At 51.0% G+C, this 20,135-nt stretch overlaps 1 protein-coding gene across 1 annotated transcript in view; it reads right to left on the bottom strand.

Annotated features, from left to right (window-relative positions):
* Nucleotides 1–12,283: 12,283 nt before the first annotated feature.
* The window catches only part of prkcd (protein kinase C delta), a 37,729-nt gene continuing 29,877 nt past the window's right edge, over nt 12,284–20,135 (bottom strand). Inside the window, 11 exon segments of the mRNA XM_033036907.1 lie at nt 12,284–12,824; nt 13,499–13,627; nt 14,074–14,262; nt 14,801–14,939; nt 15,624–15,686; nt 16,138–16,229; nt 16,967–17,140; nt 18,077–18,222; nt 18,724–18,817; nt 19,531–19,631; nt 19,903–20,113. Of these exon segments, the coding sequence (XP_032892798.1) occupies nt 12,669–12,824; nt 13,499–13,627; nt 14,074–14,262; nt 14,801–14,939; nt 15,624–15,686; nt 16,138–16,229; nt 16,967–17,140; nt 18,077–18,222; nt 18,724–18,817; nt 19,531–19,631; nt 19,903–20,113 (1,494 nt within the window). The 3' untranslated portion in view covers nt 12,284–12,668.

The following is a 20,135-nucleotide window of genomic DNA, read 5'->3' as shown; positions in this document are numbered from 1 at the left end:
CGTGCCTTCTGATAAAGAAAAATCAAAAGCGCAAGCTGAACTGGAGCGGCTTTACATAAAAGGTATAATTGAGAAAACTCAACACGAACCATTAGAATTCGTGTCCAATATATTTATCAAAAACAAAAAAGATGGTGGTTGTCGCATCATCATAGATCTGACAAAATGGATACCTTTGTTACTGCTAAACAATTAATTTCCAAAGGTTACTTCATGGCCAGCATCGATTTAAAAGATGCTTACTATTCAGTGCCTATACGAGGTGACCACAGATGTTACTTAAAATTCAACTGGATGGGACAACTCTGGCAGTATAAAGCACTGCCAAATGGATTATCAGCCCCAGGCTGTTCACAAAAATTTTGAAACCAGCCCTAGCGTCTACGTAAACGTAAACACATGGTCATGGCATATTTAGATGACATACTCATTGTGGGCAAAACTTTGGAATTGGCCAAACAAACTGTAACAGCCACAAAACAGTTATTTGAAATACTGGGATTTATTATCCATCCAGTTAAATCTAAACTAACGCCTTCCACTACTATGGACTATTTGGGGTTTCACCATTGACTCAGTTCACATGTCGGTGACTCTGCCTAAGGGAAAGGCTAGAGATTTAATAGAGGCTTGCAATAACCTCATTGACATCAGCAAACCATCCATCAGATTGGTAGCAAAAGTAATTGTCAAAATGGTGGCTGCCTTTCCAGCCACACAATTTGGACCTCTTCATTACCTAAACTTACAGAGAGCAAAAATACAAGCACTCTAAATTAATGCAGGTCACTTTGACAGACCTATGAAACTACCAATCAAGCTAAAATTGAACTAAAATGGTGGATAGATAACATCTGGCTTTGTCCCAATCCAATCATTGTCAGTAACCCTTCCATGGTACTACAAACTGATGCCAGTGCACTTGGGTGGGGAGCCACCAATACCATCACCAGCTGTGGAGGTAGATGGACTGCTCAGGAGGCATCATTATTACTCACACTGGGCATAAACTACCTGGAAATGTTGGGTGCATTACATGGCCTAAAGTCATATTGTACTGGGTCATATCACCAGCATGTTAGATTGCAGATAGACAATACCACCGTGGTAGCATATATTAACCACATGGGTGGAAACAAATCGACATCATGTGAAAATTGTTTATTTACGCATTCCCTCCTTTCTGCCTCATCAATCGGGTATTAAGGAAAATACAACAAGACTCTGCGTCTGGTATTGGTAGTACCCGATTGGCCTACTCAACCATGGTTCCCAGTGGTATTAAACATGGTATTAGAACCATGTATCACCATCCCACATAGACCAGATTTATTGCTACATCCCGTAACAAGGGATAGCCACCCATGCCATAAACATTTGAACTTATTAATTTGTAGAGTTATAAAAACACCTCTACTACAACTGGGACTGACGGACCGAACAGTGAACATGATCTCGGCGGCCCAAAGACAGTCAACCAAAAAACAGTATCTGGTCTATATCAGGAAGTGGGCGATGCACCGTCATAAAAACAACATCACCTACAGAGACATGAACATCCCGTCTGTTCTGGAATATCTGGCAGGCCTCCACTATGATGAGGGGCTCAGTTACAGTGCCATCAACTGCGCCAGAAGTGCCCTATCGACTTACCTATGGCAGGGGACAGAGCGTTACTCTGTTGGGACTCACCCACTGGTAACAAAACTTATGAGGGGAATTTTAATACTAATCCCCCAAGAACCAGGTACTCCCAAATATGGGATGTAATTATTATCCTGAAGATGATCAGGAATTGGTCTCCAGCAACAGCTCTGTCCCTACACAGACTGACATTAAAAACAGTCATGCTAATGGCATTGGTCACGGCACAAAGGGTACAGTCACTGCATAAACTAAGACTGGACAACATGACTTCCTCAACAGAAAATATTACGTTTCATATCTATGAGTTAGTAAGCAGAACAGACAGGGATCAGCAGGCCTCAATATACAATTTAGGTCATACCCAACAGATGACCGTCTGTGTATAGTAACGTTATACATGGAGAAAACGAAAATCCTAAGAGGCAATGAGAAGGCACTTTTTGGTCAGCCACTAGCAACCACACAAAAGAGTGACAGTCCAGACCATCTCAAGATGGCTGAAACAGGTGCTAACACAGGCTGGGGTGGATATTAATATTTTAAATCTCATTCCTCCAGGGCTGCAGCTACATCGGCAGCGATACAGTTGGATGTCCCAATGGACCAAATCCTCAAGGCAGCAGGATGGTCTGGGGGGGGGAAAAAAATTCCAATTATTTTACAACAAACCAGTAATGAAACCTGGAACGTTTGCAGAAACAATTTTAAGTTCTGTAAATTAATTTAAACCCATAAAAAGGGGTTATAAATTTGTGTTAATAAATTTTATGATTTCAATGTCGAATTCATGTCCAAATTATGTTAACACAATTCCTCCTACAGTCATCAAGGCAGACGTGATGCATGGACTCGTTTCCACGGCATGAAATCAGAGCTTTAAAATCTTCATGTAGTCACTCACGTGACTCCGAAATAAAATAGTAAGATTAAACGAGAACTTACCAGTTTGAAATTTGATCTGTATTTTATGAGGAGTTACGATGAGGGATTACGTGCCCCCCGCTCCCACCCTTGATCATATACTTAACTGGTATCTCTTCTCTAATCTTACTATGTTTAGTCATTACAGTTATCTGTGATTTCACACCGCTGCTTTGAAGAATGACACGCATGCGTCGTGGCGGGGTTCTTCACGTAATCCCTCATCGTAACTCATAAAATACAGATCAAACTTCAAACTGGTAAGTTCTCGTTTAATCTTACTATTAATGGGCAGAATGGCCTCTCGCGTCACACATATGTGATATTCTGAGTATACTGCAGGAAGTGGTTGCACTATGCTCTAACTGAACAGTGACCACAGATTGCATCAAATTCATTTGTCTGTACACTCGGTCCACTTGAGCCCCAGGCGTTTGTACGTTCTCCCTGTGACCGTGCAGGTTTTCTCTGGGCGCCCCAGCCCCCTCCCACAGCTCAATGACGTGCTGGTTTATAGGCTCTAGTAAGAGAGAGTTGTAACAGGTTCTCCCCCTCCGCCCTCCCGCATGGCTGACTTTTATAGCCCCTCACTACTTACCCTTCAGCATGCAGTGATGACCCACCTTATCCAACCATAGAGTCGCACAGCAACAGGCCCTTCGGCCCAACTCACCCGTGCTGACCAGGATGTCTATCTGAGCTAGTCTGATTTGCCTGTATTTGATCCACATCTCTCTGCACATGTTCTCTCCAGGTACATGTTCTCTCCAGGTACCTGTTCAAATGTCTTTTAAATGGTGTGATAGTGCCTGCCGCCACTATCTCCTCCGGGCAGCTCGTTCCATACACCCACCGCCACCAGGTTCATATTTAATCCCCCCCCCCCCCCCTCACCTTAACCCTGTGGCCGCTGTCGTACGCTCTGTGCTCCTTGCCACCCAGCTGATCCACTGCCTGGAGACTGTTCGCTCTGAGCCACTCACTGCTGTCTTGCTGCTCAATTGTGGAACTTGCTTCACAGTTGTTGCTTGGAGATTTACAGTGGCTTGCAAAAGTTTTCATACCCCTTGAACTTTTCCACATTTTGTCACGTTACAACCACAAACGTAAATGTATTTTATTGGGATTTTATGTGATAGACCAACACAAAGTGGTGCATAATTGTGAAGTGGAAGGAAAATTATACATGGTTTTCACATTTTTTTACAAATAAAAAACTGAAAAGTGTGGCGTGCAAAAGTACTTTGTAGAACCACCTTTCGCTGCAATTACAGCTGCAAGTCTTTTGGGGTATGTCTACCAGCTTTGCACATCTAGAGACTGAATTTTTTGCCCATTCTTCTTTGCAAAATAGCTCAAGCTCAGTCAGATTGGATGGAGAGCGTCTGTGAACAGCAATTTTTAAGTCTTGCCGGAGATTCTCAATTGGATTTAGGTCTGGACTTTGACTGGGCCATTCTAACACATGAATATGCTTTGATCTAAACCATTCCATTGTAGCTCTGGCTGTATGTTTAGAGTCGTTGTCCTGCTGGAAGGTGAACCTCCGCCCCAGTCTCAAGTCTTTTGCAGACTCTAATAACTTCACAATTATGCGCCACTTTGTGTTGGTCTATCACATAAAATCCCAATAAAATACATTTACGTTTGTGGTTGTAATGTGACAACATGTGGAAAAGTTCAAGGGGTATGAAAACTTTTGCAAGCCACTGTATAAACATCAAACATGGTGACAATGAAACGGCCGGTGAGTGTGAGTTGCTGGGGAACCTGCGGATGGTGGTGGTTCACTGCCACCCCCCAGCCCAGTGACACAGTGTGACCGTGGGAGACGGTCTGAGTGGTTTGTTGATTAACTGCGGTGTATATTGCATCTGTACTCACGGCGCAGGAGTGGGAGGGATACATTTACCCAGAGCGCTGTCCTTAACTGGAGAGTTATTGGGTGGCATTGGCGGGGCAGCAGGGAGCAGGCCACCACCCGCTATCAGAGTCACACAATGTGCAAACAAGTCTCCCCCTTCACATCAGGCACCTGGGGTAGAGAGTGTTGCACAGAGCCGTGGTGTGTAACTTATTTACCTTCTCTGCCGAGGAAGAGCCCGAGTTCCACGTGTATATGGAGTGCGAGAGGTTGCAGCCCGTGTACGAGTATCTGAAGGGGCTGCTCCTCAAGTTTTGGTTGCATTTTAGCCCCACGATTGTGGTATTTGGGCACAAGTGGGGAGGGTCAATCAGGAAGGTGGGATCTCCCTGCCGGGTCTAGGCCTGGCCAAGATGGCCATTCACGGGTCCAGGCAGCGGGCGGTCATGGCCACACCAGTACAGAGTCGGCTGTCTGCTCCTCTTCCGGGTCTATGTCCGTGCTCGCGTGTCCCTGGAATAGCAACACGTGGTGTCCACGTGGACTCTAGAGGCCTTCCGTGAACGCGGGGGGTGGAGAGCTTTGCAGATAAAGATGCCGTTATTGTATTATAATCATTGCCTGATACAATGTGACTAGTGAATGTTTATGTAATATGCAATTAGTGAATAAAGTCCTTGGAAGTAAAACAAGTGTGCAGGCTCTTCGGCCCGACTTACCCGCGCCGACCAATGTCCTTCCCGACGGTGGCTTAAGTTTGGAGCTTCAGGCTGGACTGGCTCAGTGCGGGACACGGCGTCTGACTGCGGGACCTCCTTTCTCCGGTGAGTTCAGGTTTGTTCTGGACCGATGCTGGTTCAGCTGCTCCGAGCTGGGCTGTAAACCCACCCGCTGCCACTGCTCCTGACATGAGTTTATAAACTTGCTACACGGTTAAATCTTTGTTTGAAACCTCTGTGTCAGTTAATGTGTCCAGTTTGTTTCAATATTTTCTTTTTCTCCCTTTTAAGGGGTATCCCTAGCGAGCCTTTTGACAAAACCCCATGCAGTGAGCCGGGCCAGCGGGTTAGGGTGCATGGTGTGTTGGTATAGATTGGAGCATAGATATTTGGCACTGTGCGACGCTCCCTCACCCCTGCCCCCTCCCACAGCGCAGCGCTCCCTCGGTACCGCCCCTCCCATGCTGTATGCGTTCTCCGATGGGTGACAATGATCCACACATTTCTCCCACAGCCGCGGTGACCTGATCTTGTTCTTATGTCTGATTCAGAATGTGAGTGTGAATGGATCCAGGGAAGAGGCCCAGCGGAGTGTGACCCTGCACCCTCTCCCATACCGCCTGAAGCCCACCGCCCGGAGAATCGACCCGCCTCATCGTCGAGCTGAGGGAGGCTCCGGGCCAGAAGGACAGAGACAGCCAGTGGGTGGCTTGTAACTGTTCTGCTCGCTCCCACGCTTCAACTGTGATACCTCAGACCTGTGCCTACTACAGAACAACGTGTTGGCACTTCCATCTGTTTATTGACTGCACGCAGTCCTGACTGCGATCCATTTCCCACAGCATTCATCCCGTCCTTCCTCACTGAATCTTATCCCAGGTTAGGATAAGTGTAGGACAAAAACGCATCCTAGAAACTAACTCACAAAGATGGCAATGTTAGGTGTAGATGAGCGGTACTGAGGGAGGGGCAGTCCTGAGGGAAGCTGCTCTGCGATGACGGAGGACCAGTATTTGGACATTCGATGCTTTTTACCGAGTGGATTATTGGTGATTCCCAGAACACAAGAAGCGCTCTGACGAAATACCGACCCAGGCTGTCTCGCCTCCACCGATGGGACATCTCACGAATTAGTCTGCAGAATCCCCTGCGGACAGCCTCCAACGCAACAACAGTATATCCGTTTTAGGCAAGGGGACCAGAACTGTGCAGAGTTTCAGCCGTGGCCTCACCAACACCCTGTAAAACTGGATCATAGACACATAGAAAATAGGTGCAGCAGTCCCTTCAAGCCAGCACCGCCATTCAATATGATCATGGCTGATCATCCAAAATCAGTACCCGTTCCTGCTCTCTCCCCATATCCCTTGATTCCGTTAGCCCGAAGAGCTACCTCTCTTGAAAACATGCAATGAATTGGCCTCCCCTGCCTTCTGTGGCAGAGAATTCCACAGATTCACAACTCTCTGGGTGGAAAAGTTGTTCTCATCTCAGTCCAAAATTGCCCACCCCTTATTCTTAAACTGTGACCCCTGGTTCTGGACTCCCCCAACATCGGGAACATTTTTCTTGCATCTAGCTTGTCCAATCCCTTAAGAGTTTTATATGTTTCTATAAGATTCCCTCTCATCCTAAATTTCAGTCAATATAAGCCCAGTTGATCCATTCTTTCATCATACGTCAGTCCTGCCATCGCGGGAATTTACATGCACTCCCTCAATAGCAAGAATGTCCTTCCTCAAATTAGGAGACAAAATCGGCACACAAAACTGCGATCCGAAAATTCTCCGGCAAGGTAAGAAACTGAAAAAAAAGTTTCACCCTCCCCTCCACCCACGTAAAACAAACCGGGCAACATTTACACAAACTTTTAACACACACTAAAATTTAAAAAAGACACAAAAAAAACGAAACGTCACCCATTCCTTCTCTCCAGAGAATGCTGCCTGTCCCGCTGAGTTACTCCAGTTTTTTTGTGTCTATCTTTGGTTTAAACCAGCATCTGCAGTTCCTTCTTACACAACCTTCTTAACTACCTGTCAGCCCTGCCCGTACCTTTCTGTCACCGGCAGTAGAACGCCTCATCCCATCTGAACTTCGCTCGTTTGCCGTCTCTCTCCGCACAAGTAATAATTTGCCTTTTGATTCCACTCACTGAAGCGCACAACCTCGCACTTCCCCACATGAACTCTAGGTTTTCTCTCAATCTGTCTACATCACATTGTATCATCATAACATGCCCTTCCACCTATTTCTGCATCATCAACAAACTTGAAACTTGACATCTTGTTCATAGGTTCTAGGAGCAAAATTAGGCCATTTGGCCCATCAAGTCTACGCTGCCATTTAATCATGGCTGATCTGTCTTTCACTCTCAACCTCATTCTCCTGCCTTCGCCCCATCACCCCTGACACCCTTACTAATCAAGAATCTGTTAATCGTCTGGCTAATGAAATTCCTCATCTCCTTTCTAAAGGTACAGTACATCCTTTTATTCTGAGGCTGTGTCCTCTGGTCCAAGACTCTCCCACTAGTGGAAACATCCTCTCCACATCCACTCTATCCAGGCCTTTCACTATTTAGTAGATTTCAATGAGATTGCCCATCATCCTTCCAAACTCCAGCGAGTCCAGGTCCAGAGTAGTCAAAGGCTCATCATTTGTCAACCCAATCATTCCCTGGATCATTCTCATAAAACTCCTCCGGACCCTCTCCAACACGAGAACATCCTTCCTCATTTGTGGAGCCCAAAATTGCTCACAATACTCCAAATGTGGTCTGACAAGTGCCTTATAAAGCCTCGGCATTACATCCTTGTTTTATATTCTAGTCCTCTCGAAATAAATGCTAACATTGCATTTGCCGTTTGTCCCCTCTATCATAGAACAGTACAGCACAGGAACAGGCCCTTCAGACCACAAGGTCCATGCTGAATATGATGCCAAGATAAACTAATCTCATCTGCCTGCACATGATCCAAATCCCTCCATTCTCCACATATCCATGAGTCTATCTAAAAGCTTCTTAAATGTCACTTAGATATCACACATCCTCAAAGAACGTGACAAATTTGTCAAACATGATATGTCTTTCATAAAGCCACGTTGACCAGGTTTGATTACATTTAGCTGTTTTGAATGATTAGGTCTCCTCTTTAGTTTATAGTTTATTCAGACTCTTTTTGGCCAAACACCAGTTCTCAGTCAATGTCAGCAGCAGTTCTGTACTCAAACCCTTGAGCCAACTCCTTGTGTGAAAATGTATTGACTAATGAAAATCTATTCATCACATTTACTGCTCTCCTCTTATCTATTCTATGGGTGGTATTAAAGAATCCACAAGATTTGTCTAATTTACCAACCATTCTTTCATATCTTCATCCAAGTCATTTATATAAACCGTAGGAAGTTGGGCCCAGCGTCAAACTCCGAGCTTCCTGCAGCAGACAATCGGTGGCGTGATGTTACATCTTGTCACCCAGAGAGAAGACCCATTTCTGCTGCTCTCTGGTCAAGTTCAGCGGCCGATTTCTAGCCACACTGAACGTCCTACATGATGAACTTTATTTGCACAATAACCTATGTGTAACTTTATCAAATTCTTTAATAGATCCTTTGGATTTGTTAGTGTAAATATTTTTTAGCTCAGCGTGGTGTGGAGTTGGTGTGGAGTTTGTATGTTCTCCCTATGATGGTGTCATGGTGTGTTGTATCAAGTTTCGTTCAGATTGATGGTATATCTTACAAGTTATTCACATTTTAAACTTTACAAAATCCAGTTTGAGAAAACTCACTTGAACCTACACTGGCAGTTAGCAGGGTATGACATCACAATGGGATCTCATTTACATAAACTGCACGTCAGCAGTGTTCCACCCCACAATGACATCACAATGGGATCTCATTTACATAAAATAAAAAACACAGCAGCTTCCACCTCACAATGACTTCAAGGGGGTTAGGGAGGGGAGAGGGGTTATGGAGGGAGGGAGTGACTGAGGGTAGGGGGAGGGAGAGGTGAGGGAGGGAGTGGGGGAGGAAGAGAGGGGAAAGAAGAGGGAGGGTGAAGAGGAGGGGGAGTGAGTGCTGGGGGATGAGGGGAAATGAGCTGCGTCTGTGCAGTTGGGGACTATGGGTGAGTGGGGCCCAACGGGTCCCACTTGGTCTAGTATAGATATATATATATCTATCTATCTATCTATCTATCTATCTATCTATCTATCTTCTATCTATCTATCTATATATCTATAAAACTCTCGTGCCATCCGTCCGGCTGCCGTCCGTCCGGCTGCCTTTCTGCCTTTTGATTCGTTGACTTTCTGCCTTTTGATTTGTTGACGGCTGCTCCTTCCTATCAGCTTCCAACACACTTCGAAAAGCTTCCAACACACTTCGAAACAAACTTGCAAGACAGGAACACTCTGAACCTTTCACTGCTGCAGCAGGCAGGGGAGGTGCAATTGTTTTTTTTTTAATCCACTGCTGAGGGAGGCAGGGGAGTGCTGGAATCTTACATTTGGGGACTGCTTCAGTTCCGTTGGAGGAGACGGGTGCATGGTGGAATATTGGGTTGGGGGATCACACCATTGGGGGAGCAGACCCAACGGGTCTGCACTTGGTCTAGTATACTTGTAAAATTCTGATCTTGGATGCGTGTGTGTGTGTGTGTGTGTGGTTCATGTGCGTTTCACATCTCGAAAACACGACGTGCTAACGGTGAATTTTTTAACATATTCCGATAGAGATTTACGCCGTGAAGTCAAAAATCGCCTTATCTGAAAATTTCTCGAGTTATTTATGAAAATGTTCACAAATCTCTAAAAACTTAGACAAAATAACTGTCTTTCGCTTTTCCCCCTGTGCTTAGCCCTGCTGGCAACATTGTTGCTATCCAAGTACAATGACTTCTGCTAGCTAGCAAGTGCAAATGCATTTTGTTTTAAAGTTTAAAAATGAGGGAGGCTGAATAAGGCGAAATGAGCAGCCCCTGCGCAGTTGTCGGCTGCGGGTGAGTGCTGGAATATTTCGTTGGGGGAACGGGTTGTGTTGGAGAAAGGGGATTGGGTTGCATCGGGAAATCAGGCCTCCTATGGGTGAGTGGTCAAATATTGCGTTGGGGAACGGGTTGCGTTGGGGGACCAGGCCTCCCGTGTGACAGGAATCTGACGGGTCCCACTTGGTCTCGTATACTTATAAAACTCTGATCTTGGGTGTGTGTGATGTTCGTGTGCGTTTCACATCTCCACGAAAACACAACGCGCTAACGGTGAAATTTTTACATATTCTGATAGAGACTTATGCCATGATGTCAAAAATTGCTTATCTGAAAATTTCATGCATTATTCCTCGGGTTATTTATGAAAATGTTCACAAATCTCAAATAACTTAGAAAATAAACAAGATGGTCTCGCTGATGATGTCACAATGGATCCGACTGCCTGCCTCTGCTCGCGCTGTGAGTGACGTTACCCCTGTTCTGTCTTCTGTACTTCTTGGCTTCTTAACTTTCACTTCTTTAAATTTGTCACTTAGCGTTTTTAAACTGCTGCTCAGGTCGTGCTGCGCACTCCGCTGGGTTCCTTGACATTCTCGAACATGGCGGCGGCGTGAGGGTGCAGGGCAGCGCGGTGGGAAGGTGGCCGTGGGAGAGGCCGTCTATGGAGACCTGCGATTACCCTGTCGATCGCAGACCCCCTCCTCCTCTCCCCCCTCCCCCCATCTCCCCCTCTCCTCCCTCCCCTCCCCCCTCTCTCCCCCTCTCTCTCTCCCACCCTCTCCCTCCCCCCCTCCCCTGTGTGTGGGTGGTGGTTAGTGTGTGTGTGACGCCGCAAGCTGCCCCCCAAAACCGCACGTTGAGGGGATGAGACCCAACGGGTCCCACCTGATCTAGGATATTACTAAAACTCTCATCTTGTTTGTTATTATATCTGTGATTCTATCTGTCTGCCCATCTGATCCTGAAATTACAGCAAAACAGTACACGATAGCGCTACCATTTTTGGCCCTCCTTACTCACCATTGTCCTAGTGTGTGGTGTATCAAGTTTTGTGCAGATTGATGGCATATTTTACTTCACATTTTAAACTATACAAAATCCAGTTTGACAAAAATCACTTGAACTTGCACTGGCAGATAGCAGCTATGACATCACAATGGGATCTCATTTACATAAACTGCCCATCAGCTGTATTCCACCCCACAATGACATCACAATGGGATCTCATTTACATTAAAAAACAGCAGCTTCCACCTCACAATGATGTCAAGGGGGGTAGGGAGGGGAGAGGGGTTATGGAGGGAGGCAGTGACTGAGGGTCGGGGAAAGCAGAGGGAGGGAGAGGAGAGGGAGGGAGAGGTGAGGGAGGGAGTGGGGAAGGGAGGAGGAGAGGGAACAGAAGAGGGAGGGTGAGGAGGAGGGAGAGGAAGTGCTGGGGATGAGGGGGAATGGAGGATGATAGGGGTATGAAGAGGAATGGTGAGGCGCAGTTGGGGAGGGTTGCCGTGACTCACGTCACAACGGGGATCTCTGGCGTCACAACGGTAAAGAGTGAGTGGTGGAATATTGCGTTGTGGAACGGGACCCAACGGGTCCCACTTGGTCTATGAGAATATAAAATGCCCCTCATGTGCAGGCGGGTGGTCGAATATGTACAGTGTTGATGGGAATGTGGGAAGAACAAGGCTGGATCTGTCCGGTGGTTTTGGGTGCCTGATGTTTGGCATGGACCTGGTGGGCTGAAGGGCCTGTTTCCATCTGGTGTTTCACTCTAGCTCCCATTGAAATGTTCTATTCGTACTGGACTATGACTTACCTGTGGATTCTAAAAATCTCTCCAAATGTTTGTTATTGTATCTTGATTAATGGATTCCTTTATGGAAACAAGTCACAAAGTTAATCTTTGATTCAATAAATGAACTGTAAATGCAGCATTCCTGACGTTGAATGAAGTGACACAGAACTAGGGGACTGAGACCATACGCGTCCCACTGCCCTCAATTCCATGTGCTCCAGCAATCTATCGTTGACCAACCTCCCGTGTGAGACCATATCAAATGTTTCTGAAAATCTAAATACACCTCATAAATGTAAACAACATCACAGACCACTAAACGATCAAAGATCTACACTCACTTTAATGAAAGGAAACTAGTCTTTAATCAGCAAATTTAAATAATGTACATTTTAATTGAAGACATTGGTACAAAGATGAGGATGAGAGTTTTTAAATATCTGTCACGCTTTCAGGGAGTTCCCAGCGTTTGGTTCCCGGTTATATCGAGTGTTTACAGCCCAGCCCCAGTTTACAGCACCTCCCAGCAATGAAATGGCAGCAGAGCAGTTGCAGATTAAAGGTCATGCAGACATTCACCAGCATCCCAGAAAGCCAGCAGAAATCAGCAATGAGAAATGATTAACAGAAGTGGGAGAGTCGTAAACTCTTCCTAACTCTCACCCCACGGTTCAACTCGGGTTTACCCAACCATGGAGCATAGCTTGTGGGGAGATTTGCTCTCGGCTATTTCAGCATGCGCTCCATGCTCTGATTGGTGAAGGAGAAGCCCTGGAATGCCATCTGATCCATCGAGTCGATCAGGTTCTTGTCTCCCTGAGAGAGCCGCGGCTTCTCACTCAGAAACTCCCGGTCAAAGTTGCTGTAGTCACCAGCAGACTTCTGAAAGAGCAGGAAGGGAACACACATGACCAGGGGAAGGTGGACAAAGAGAACATACGTGACCTGGGGAAAGTGGACAAAGAGAACACGTGACCTGGGGAAAGTGCAGAAAGAGAACATACATGATATGGGGAAAAGTGCATAAGGTGAACATATATGACATGGGGAAATTTAGTGTATTGTGAGTTCAGTTTAGTTTATCACGTGTACTGAGGTACAGGGAGAAGCTTTTTGTCACGTGCTATCCAGTCAGCAGAAGGCCAATACATGATTGCAGTCGAGCCGTTAGTGTATCGATACATGATCAGGGAATAACATTTAGTGCAAGGTAAAGCCAGCAAAGTCCAATCAAAGATAGTCCGAGGGTCACTTACAGTAGCAGTAGACAAGGGAGGGGGGTGAGTGAGAGGGAGGAGAGTGAGTGAGAGGGAGGGGAGTGAGTGAGTGGGTTAGAGGGGGAGGGGAGTGAGAGGGGGTGAGCGGGAGGTGGGTGAGGAGGAGGTGAGGGGGAGGGGATGAGAGGAATGGGGTGAGGAGGAGGGGGTGGGGGGGCGTGAGGGGGAGGGGGATGTGAGGGAGGATAGTGAGTGAGGGGAATAAATGAGGGGGAGGAGAGTGAGTGAGGGGGGGGGGGGGTGGGAGGTGGGGGGGGGGAAGATATCTGACAGACGTACCACTTTGGGTTTGAACGGAGGTTCGATCTCCTTCCTCTCCAGAGCCGTCCAGTTGACTGTTTTGAAGAAGTTGTGCTGTTTGATATTTCCCACCACGCCGAGCCTCTTCAGTGGGTCTCGCTCGAAGAGCTGGAGTGGAGGAGGAAAGGCAGACGTTAACAACATCTTCACGGGGAACGACCTCTCTTAGCTGAGGTCTGATGAACGGCAATGCGTCTGCAGCTTTCTGGCTCCACAGACACCGCCCGATCAGCTGGACAACTGGATCGTTCTTGGCTTGTGTTCCACGGTTCTAGCATCTGCACTTCCGTGCGTTACATTTGTTTGGCACCTCAAAGATAGTCAAAAAACCTGAGAGACTTGCAGAGCGTGGAACGGACGGGGAGTGTGGAATGGGGGGGGGGGGGGGGGGGGGGGGGGGAGAGTGGAATGGAAGGGGAGGGAGCCGGTTTGGGGGCAGGGGGAACGCATTCCCAATCCGCACACCAGGGCCGGTCACTAAGTGTCCGGCACAGATGGGGCGTGGAGTCGACGGTCAGGGAGTGAGTGCAGCCGTGATGGGAACTACTGCTGACCTTTTCCAGGAGGTCCTTGGATTCCTTGGTGATCCAGCGCGGATAGTGCGGAACGTCGACACGGATCGACTCGAAGAGCTCGTCCTCATCATCCCCGTGGAAGGGCGACTGTCCGATCAGCATCTCGTACAGCAGCACCCCAAATGACCACCAGTCCACTGAGAACGTGTACCGCTGGCCCAGCAGGATCTGTGCGGGAAAGAGAGGGTCAGGGGGAGAGGGGGAAGGGGGGGGGGGGGTGGGGAGAGAGAGAGAGAGAGGGAGAGAGAGAGAGATGGTCAGAGAGAGAGGGAGGGAGATGGTCAGGGGAAGAGAGAGGGTCAGAGAGGAGAGGGTCAGCTTGGTGATTGCTTCTGGGGGGGGGGGGGGGGGGGGTGGAGTATGATCCCCGGGCTATGGAGAGGGGAGGGGAGGGGAGGGGAGAAGAACAGGGGAGGAGAAAGTCTGGATATTTGAAAGGGAAATGATGGGAAGAGGGGATGGAGGAAGGGGAGGGGAAGGGGTGCGTGCAGAGAAGGAGAGGAGCAGAGAGGGAGTGGGGCAGAGAGGGAGAGGGAGCATAGGGGTAGGTGAAGGGGAGGGAGAACCCCAGGGGTGAGAGGGTCTGGGATCCCACTTCTGGGCACCATTCCGGCAAAGATACTATGATCTTTGGTTCCCGAGGTTTTTGAGAACATTCCAGAGAGTTCCGGGTGGTGGGGGGGGAATGGGAGTGGGAGGGTCTCACCTCGGGGGCGATGTAGTCAGGGGTCCCACAGAAGGTGGTTGCTGGGTTTTCCCCGAACACGTTCTCCTTGCACATGCCGAAGTCAGCGATCTTGATGTGACCGTCCTTGTCCAGCATCACGTTGTCCAGCTTCAGGTCCCTGCAGTGATGGGTCAGGCATGAGGTGTGTGGGGCATGAGGGGTGACCCAGCCCCACCCAGCCTCTCCCACATCCCCCCCACCCCCTACCTCAATCTGGCCCTGGGCCACATGGACCCTGACACACACACACACACACAAACAAACCCTGACACACACGCACACTCCCTGACACACACACACACATCTCATGACACACGGACACACACACCTCATGACACACGGACACACACTTCATGACACACACACACTTCATGACACACGCACACTCCGACACACACACACCATGACACATACACACACTCCATGACACACGGACACACACTCCATGACACACACACACTTCATGACACACACACACTCCGACACACACACACACTCCGACACACACACACCATGACACATACACACACTCCATGACACACGGACACACACTCCATGACACACACACACTTCATGACACACACTCCGACACACACACACACACACTCCGACACACACACCATGACACATACACACACTCCATGACACACGGACACACACTTCATGACACACACACACACTCCATGACACACACACACTCCATGACACACACACTCCATGACACACACACACACTCCATGACACACACACACTCCATGACACACACACTCCATGACACAAACACACACCTGCCCCCTCTCACCGGTAGATGATTTTCTTTGAGTGCAGGAACTGCAGCCCACAGATGATCTCAGCCCCATAGAACCTGCCGGAACACAGAGTGGTCACCATGGGTCCAGGAACAGGCCCATCACCAGAGGGGTGTAGTGAGGAAGGGAGGGATGGGGAGAGTGTGTGCGGCGGAGAGAGGGAGATGGGGGCGCCGTTCAGAAGGGAGGGGGGAGCGATGGGGGGGTGTTGAGGGTCTGTGCACTGACCCAGAGCCCCTCCAGCCACCCTCCCACCCCCCAAACACCGTCCCCTCCCACTAACTGGCTCCTCCCACCTTTCCCCCTCCCCTCGTCCCACCCATTCCTCCCTCACCCTCCCCCCTACCCAGCTGCCCCTCCCCCTTCCCTCCCTCCATTCTCCCCCCTCTGCCCTTCCCCTCCCTTCCTCACTCTCCACTCTCCCACCTCTCTCCCCCCTCCATCCACTCTCTGCCCTCCCTCCCCCCCTCCCTTCACTCCCCCCCCCCCCCCCCCCCCCCCACGTACATGGCCCTGTACAGGTCGAAGCGCCCCTTCTCCTGGATGTGGAACATCAGGTCTCCCCCGTTCAGATATTCCATCATGAAGAACAGATGCTCCTGAGGGAAACACACCATCACCGATCGGTCAGGGTCAGCCGGGGGGAGGGGGTGGGGGTCAGTGACCAAAGCATTCCCTCACCCCCCCACAAATAAAAACGGCTCCTCCCCCAAACCCCAACATCCCCTACAGTCACTGCTGGGAACTCAGGGAACCCGCACCCCCCCACCCCACTCACTCGCCCAAACCCCTCCACCCCAAAACCTCCCGCAGAAGCCACCCCCCACGGCCCAAGCTCAGAACCCCAGCCTATAAACCCCCACGCAGTGACCCTGCCCCTCCCCAGCCTCCTCACCCATCCATTGCCCCAACACCTCCACTCCCCTCTCCCCGCAGCCACCCCCTCCCCCACTGTTTCCCACTGCCCCTCCTCCTCCAATCCCACCCATCGCTTGCTCTCCCTCTCCCCCTTCCCTCCCCCTCCTGCACCAACTCCCTGCTTCCCCTCTGCCCCCTCCCTGCCTCCAACCCCCTCCCCCTCACTGACCCCCCCCTTACCCGAGTCCCCACCCCCCCCAGACCAGACACCTGGTAACTGTCTCCACCCACCCTTGCCCCCTACCCCCTCGGTCCGCCTAAGGAGGAGCTGGAGGTGGGGGTGGGGGATGGGGCTATTGCTGGGGGTGGGGGGGGGGGGGGATGGGGCTATTGCTGGGGGTGGGGCTGGGGGATGGGGCTATTGCTGGGGGATGGGGATATTGCTGGGCGTGGGGGTGGGAGTGGGGGTGGGGGGTACCTTGGTCTGGAAGGTTGAGTAGAGGTGTGTGAGGAAGGGGTTGTCCCAGGCCAGGGCCAGCACACGTTTTTCCACCATGGTGCACTCCACATCATCGTCCATCAGCACCACGTCCTTCTTCAAAGCTTTCAGCGCAAAGAACTCGCCCGTCCCCTTCAGCTCAACCAGCAACACCTGCCCCAAACACGGGAATGTCACGCCAACATGGGTGGGTCACGCCAACACGGGTGGGTCACGCCAACACGGATGGGTCACGCCAACACGGGAATGTCATGCCAACACGGGAATGTCATGCCAACACACGAGGGTCACGCCAACACGGGAGGGTCACGCCAACACGGGTAGGTCACGCCAACACGCGAGGGTCAGCACCCCCCTCCCACAGGTTACCCAGAGGGAAACCCTCCCTCACTCTCCAGCCCCCAACCACCAGGTAACGTGAGGGACACGGCTGGTCAAATCTGCCCCACCTCACGCTAACACACGCTAACAACGCAGAACACTGCAATCACAACAGCCAGGGATCACTGAACACGCTAACCAGGAGGAACACTGAACACAGACTAATGGATAAACTCCATTATCCAGAATCAGGGGATATGGGGAGAAAGCAGGAACAGGGAACTGATTTTGGACGATCAGCCGTGATCACATTGACTTGCGGTGCTGGCTCGAAGGGCCGAATGGCCTACTCCTGCACCTATTGTCTATGTTTCTAAATGTGAGGTGTTCATTTTGGGAAAACAAACCAGGGCAGGACCTTCACAGTGAAGGGCAGGGCTCTGGGGAGTGTTGTGGAGCAGAGGGGTCTCGGAGTGCTGGCTCTTACTGTAGTTCCCTGAAAGTGGGGTCACAGGTAGATCAAAAGTGTTTTTGATTCCAGAGGGATCAAGGAATGCAGGTACACAGGTCTCTACAAGTAGATTGGGTGCCCTTTATCAGTCAGGGAACAGATGATACAAATCTGGATGTAATGTTACAGCAGTTCAGAACGTTGACATTGTGTTCAGTTTTGGTCACCCTGTTATAGGACAAAGTGCAGAGAAGCTTGACAAGGATGTTAGGGTTAGATGATTAGCACCCCCCCCCCCCCCCCCCCGCATCACTCACTTTGCCGAAGCTGCCTTTGCCCAGCACTTTGTGCAGGGTGAGGTTCTCGATGATGACTTTCCTCCTGGGATCCTCACGTAGACTGGGTCCGCGCTGGGGTGGCTTTGGTGAACTCTCCTCCCACAGTTTGCCGTATTGGTTGTTGTCTGGAAACAAGCATTGGTGGTGAGGGGCAGTGGGACGGAGAGCAGGAGGGCGAGGAGTGAGGGAGGGCCGGGGTAACACCAGGGCCGTGCGGCGGGTAGAGCTGCTGCTTCACGATGCCAGAGACCCGGGTCTGGTCCTGCTGTTGGGAGCCATGTGCACGGTGAATGATGAGTGGAGCTGGAGGGTGGGAGCGAGGGCCGGTGTGACATCGTTCCATCAATCATCTCAGCCCAGTGACCCGTCCCCGGTCCGGCCTGTGTCCGGCTACGGCATGGACCTGTCCCCGGGGGGAGGGAGAGAGAGCACGGGGGAGGGAGTATCTGACCACCGTCAACGGGGATTACCTGTTGGGGGGGAGGGGCGAGCACTGCAGGGGGAAGGGGTTGGGGTGAGCACCGTCGAGGGGGGGGCTTACCTGTGTAGTCCAGATTGGGGGGGGAAGAGCGAGCTTTGCTGGGTGGGGAGGGGGAGGGGGGTGAGCACCGTCAGGGAGGGGTTACCTGTGGCATCGGAGCTGTGTCCGGAGCTGTTGAAGGGCTGGTAGATTCCCACGCTGTCGGGCAGGCTGCTGTCAGACCGGCGGGTGGACGACTTCTGGGGAAATAATGTTTCACCGTCAGCTCTTGGCGGGGGGGGGGGGGGGGGGGGTGGGGGGGGGGGGGAAGGGGGAACAGATGGAGGAAGGAGGTCGGGATGGGGTGGAGGTGAGGATTTCTGCATGAGGTGCCACGGCCGATAGAATGGTGAAGGGGAGGAACAGCGATCACCGCGGCATGGGGACTGTGGGGTTGCTTTGAGTCAGCAGGGACATAAAGGGCCGAAGGGCATCCTGGTCTGCCATGTGTACAGGAGTGAGACATGAGGCTTCCCGGGGTCACCCCTCCCCCCTTCATCCGACACTTCCCCCCACCCCCCCAAACACCGACTGGCCCCTCCCGCAGGACTCGGATTACAGACATATAGGCCACAGATGCCAGCCCTTCCACACGTGTCCCCACCCCGCCACACGTGTCCCCACCCCGCCATACGTGTCCCCACCCCGCCACACGTGTCCCCACCCCGCCACACGTGTCCCCACCCCGCCACACGTGTCCCCACCCCGCCACACGTGTCCCCACCCCGCCACACGTGTCCCCACCCCGCCACACGTGTCCCCACCCCGCCACACGTGTCCCCACCGCGCCACATGTGTCCCCACCCCTCCAGACGTGTCCCCACCACGTGTGTCCCCACCCCGCCACATGTCCCCGCCCCGTGTGTCCCCACCACATGTGTCCCCGCCCAGCCACGCGTGCGCTCAGCCTTACCATGCTGATCTGGTTGAGGGCCTCAGCCATCAGCTTCTGGTTGATTCCACACAGATTGGCCACCTTGCCCTGGCACTTGTGGTGCACGTTCATCGCACATTCTGCACACAGAGACCACAGTGTTACCCTGGTGACATCGCAACGCACAACATGGACCGGCACCCCCCACCGCGTGCCAGACATCCCTTGCATGACACAGAACATGGGCTGCCCCACCCCCCCATCTATGGCACACAACGCACCAGTCTCTCACAGTGCGACACACAGAACACGGGCCCTGCTCACCCCCCCCACATGTATGACACACCCCCCTCCCCCACGTATAACACACAGGCTGCCCCCCCCCCCCCCCATGTATGACACGTGCGTTACCTTCACACTTGAGCCCCTGCTTGACCAGCCCCCACAACAAGCTGCCACAGTGGTCGCAGAAGTTGGGGCTCATGTAGTTGTGCACCTTGAACCGGTGGGGCAGGTCAATGTTGAACCGCTCCTTCTGGAACTGTGGGGGTAGAGGGGGGGAGAGAAAGAGTCACACGGGGGCAATACACCTGCCCCCCCCCACACCCACGACCACACCACCCTCCCTCAGTGTCAGGGCCGGG

Source organism: Amblyraja radiata, chromosome 18 (assembly GCF_010909765.2).
Source record: "Amblyraja radiata isolate CabotCenter1 chromosome 18, sAmbRad1.1.pri, whole genome shotgun sequence".
Classification (NCBI taxonomy): domain Eukaryota; kingdom Metazoa; phylum Chordata; class Chondrichthyes; order Rajiformes; family Rajidae; genus Amblyraja; species Amblyraja radiata.
Note: the sequence above shows the minus strand (reverse complement) of the source record. Positions and strands in the feature narration are given on the sequence as shown.